The sequence below is a fragment of the Vicia villosa genome, unplaced genomic scaffold, assembly GCF_029867415.1.
Source record: "Vicia villosa cultivar HV-30 ecotype Madison, WI unplaced genomic scaffold, Vvil1.0 ctg.001227F_1_1, whole genome shotgun sequence".
NCBI classification, from domain to species: domain Eukaryota; kingdom Viridiplantae; phylum Streptophyta; class Magnoliopsida; order Fabales; family Fabaceae; genus Vicia; species Vicia villosa.
The window spans coordinates 409,974-413,289 of NW_026705541.1; the positions used below are offsets into that span (position 1 = coordinate 409,974).

General features: G+C 32.0%; 1 protein-coding gene across 1 annotated transcript; it reads left to right on the plus strand.

Annotated features, from left to right (window-relative positions):
- The first annotated feature begins 398 nt into the window (after positions 1-398).
- LOC131634112 (GDSL esterase/lipase At5g45670-like) lies at positions 399-2,087 on the plus strand. Its single transcript, XM_058904777.1, has 5 exons — positions 399-673; positions 850-997; positions 1,094-1,319; positions 1,425-1,662; positions 1,743-2,087. The coding sequence occupies exons 1-5, from the start codon at positions 415-417 to the stop codon at positions 1,964-1,966; spliced, it is 1,095 nt and encodes a 364-aa protein (XP_058760760.1). The 5' UTR covers positions 399-414; the 3' UTR covers positions 1,967-2,087.
- The last annotated feature ends 1,229 nt before the right edge of the window (positions 2,088-3,316 follow it).

Below are 3,316 nucleotides of genomic sequence, written 5' to 3' on the forward strand. Positions count from 1 at the left end.
TTTTATTATAAGTCGTTTTCAAAAAAAAATTGTATTTAAATATAAATCGTTTTACAATTCTAATGAATAATTCCTCTAAAAAAATTCCAATGACTAATTAATGCTATTTTTCCTATTATTTTCTTAAATATTTATTATTCTCTCTCCTTTTAATTATATAAATTTATCTTCCACATGTCATTAATAAAAGATAATTTTGTAAAAACCATCATAATTTTTCATCTTCATACAACAATTATTATTTTTCTTACTCTGTGTGAAAAGTCTAAAACTGACTGATAATAGAAAACGGAGATAGTACTTAGTATTGACAACTTTGGGGCCACAGACCCTATATATACTCCCTCCATCTTCTTATTTACATACTCATTAACAATATCACAATATAAATTAGCTTTTCCAAATCCGAATAATATGGCTTGTGAGACTGAAAAATGGTTGATTTTGCAACTCGTTTTCTTGGCTGCATGCTATTTGGAACGTTCTTGTGTCCACGGAGAATCACCTCAAGTGCCATGCATTTTCATATTTAGTGACTCCATGTCTGACAATGGAAACAACAACAATCTTCAAACTCAAGCAAAAGCTAATTACAAGCCATATGGCATCGACTTTCCACCAACTGGACAACTAGGAAGATTTACCAACGGACAAACAACAATTGACCATATTAGTAATTTTATTTGCACCATTAAAACCATTCATTGTTGTCTATCTATTCTTGTATTTTATTATATTATTTATTTTGTTGTTCGTTTTTCTGTTATTTTCGTATAATCTTTATTATAGATATGTAAGTTGACATTATTATTTTGTTGAACTCACACAATCAATGGTTTATTGTTCTAGCTGAACTACTTGGATTCGAGAAGTTCATCCCACCTAATGCAAACACTAGTGGCGCAGACATCATTAAGGGTGTTAACTATGCATCTGGTTCAAGTGGAATTCGCGATGATTCTGGCAGACAAAAGGTATATAATTCCTTATTCCTTGAGTATTATGTCTATTTTATCTAATTATTTTAAAATAGCTTTAAATTGTCACTTATTAATGTTATGCAATATATGCAGGGTGAAAGAATCCCCTTGAGATCACAAATAAGAAATCATAAGATAATAGTTTCCAAAATAGTCAACAAGTTTAGAAGTGAATCAGAAGCTAACAAATATTTGAACAAATGCTTGTATTATGTGAATACTGGCAGTAACGATTACATAAACAATTACTTCATGCCAGAAATATACCAAACAAGTCGCATTTATAACCCTGAACAATATGCTCAAGTTCTTATTAACCAATATTCCTTTCAAATACGGGTATATATCCTAAAAGTTTATCATACTTCAAAATACATTTTTCTTTTAAATTGTTAGTATGGTGATTTGATATTTTGTATACAAATTGGTATTTTTGGTTAACAGGATTTGCATAACATTGGGGCAAGAAAATTCATACTAGTTGGGTTGGGACTATTAGGTTGCACTCCAAATGCTATTGCTAAGAATGGGAATAATGGATCATGTGTTGAAAGTCAGAATGCTGCTCCATTAATATTTAGTCAGAAGCTTAGATCTCTAGTGGATAAATTCAATGTTCGATTTCAAGATTCCAAATTTATCTTTGTTAATAGTACTGCTAGCCCAGTACAAAGCACACCAGGTAAACGTTTCAATTATTTTAATTTCATATTCGATATTTATAATTAAACAATTAATGCCTTGTCATCTTTTCTATTTCAGCCTTTACAGTTATAAATGCTCCTTGTTGTCCAACAAGAGAGGACGGGATGTGTATTCCTGATTCAACACCATGCCCGAATAGAGATGATCATGTTTTTTATGATGGAATTCATACCTCGACAGCTTATAACAATTTCAGTGCATTAGCTTCATATGATAGTTCTATTAGTCCAGACTCAACCCATCCAATGGATATCAAACAGCTTGCTCAATATTCTATATAAACGAGTGCAATTCACAACGGATTGTGACTCCCTAAATAAACTTGTCTAATATGTACTGAAGAACTATAAATTCAGCTTATTATGTAAAAGCAATAAAAAATGTATAAGCAATAAGCAATAAATATTTAGCAGAATAAATTATGATTGTTGTTATTTCTTAACTGGAATAATGTCATAAACATTATATATTTGTATTCAATTTGGTTGTTGTTTTTAATTGAATAAAGGGTGGCAAAGAAGAACAAATCTGCTCTATTATTAATTGGTCTAAATAAATTAGTATGATGTTGCAGAATATGTTTGAGTTGCTAATACTGGTTTTCCGTTGGATGTCATGCTGGATGTCATGACATCGGTATCTGACAGCATGTGTTGTTATGTTTTTCTGTTACAAGTTATGTTATGTTTTTCTGTTACAAGTTATGTTATGTTATGTTTCCTTATTTATCTAAGGCTATATTTTAGGAAATTAACGATTATGTGCTGATTGTATATCAGTAAGAGACCAAGTAATTGGGTATGTTTTTAGCACCTTGAATTGTGGAAATTAGTTTCAAAATTGTAGAGATATTCTAGGAGCTAATGATTGAATTCCTAACTTTAAGGAAAATATCTTGGAATGTTTTTAGCAAGCTGCCTTGGAGAATATCGTGGAGCTCTTTTAGCAACAGTTTGTTTTGATTTGGTTCTCAACGATATATTAAGCTTCTAAATTTGGTTTTTGAGATATTTTAGGAAACTTGATATTGTTTCCAAGATTTAAGGAGTTATTTTCTACACCAATGAGCTTACGGATTTACAAGATATTGTGCCGAGAGTTAAAAAGCCCATGGACAGCTGAAGCCTATAAAAAGAGACCAAGACCTAGGGAGATGCAGACTTTTGAATTCGTAGGTTTTGTATTAAAATTAGGATTGCAGTTTAGAGAGTCTCTTGTGCAGATTGTAAGTCACCCGTGTATAGTTTGTGATCATGAGGTTGACATATTCTTACTTAATAGCATGTTAAGTTATTGTTCTTCTTGAAGCTTTTAAGTAAGAGAAGTATTGTTCTTAGACGAAGCTTTGAAGCAACTTCAGGTTGAATTTATTTGTGTGCCTAGAATGTTGGAAATTAGGTCGTCGATGTAGTGGCTGAGGTGTTGACTGCTAGACATCATTGCGGTGATTGAGAGTGGAATGGAGATATTCCATATCTAGGGAGAACCTAGGTAGAAGGGTCATTGGGTAGTGATTAAGTGAGAAATTGTAAACGGGGGATTTTAGCTTTGAATTGATACTGCTAATAATACTGGACTTCATCCCTGGCTTGGTAGCCCCTAGAGTAGGTTGGTTGTACCGAACAGGGTGA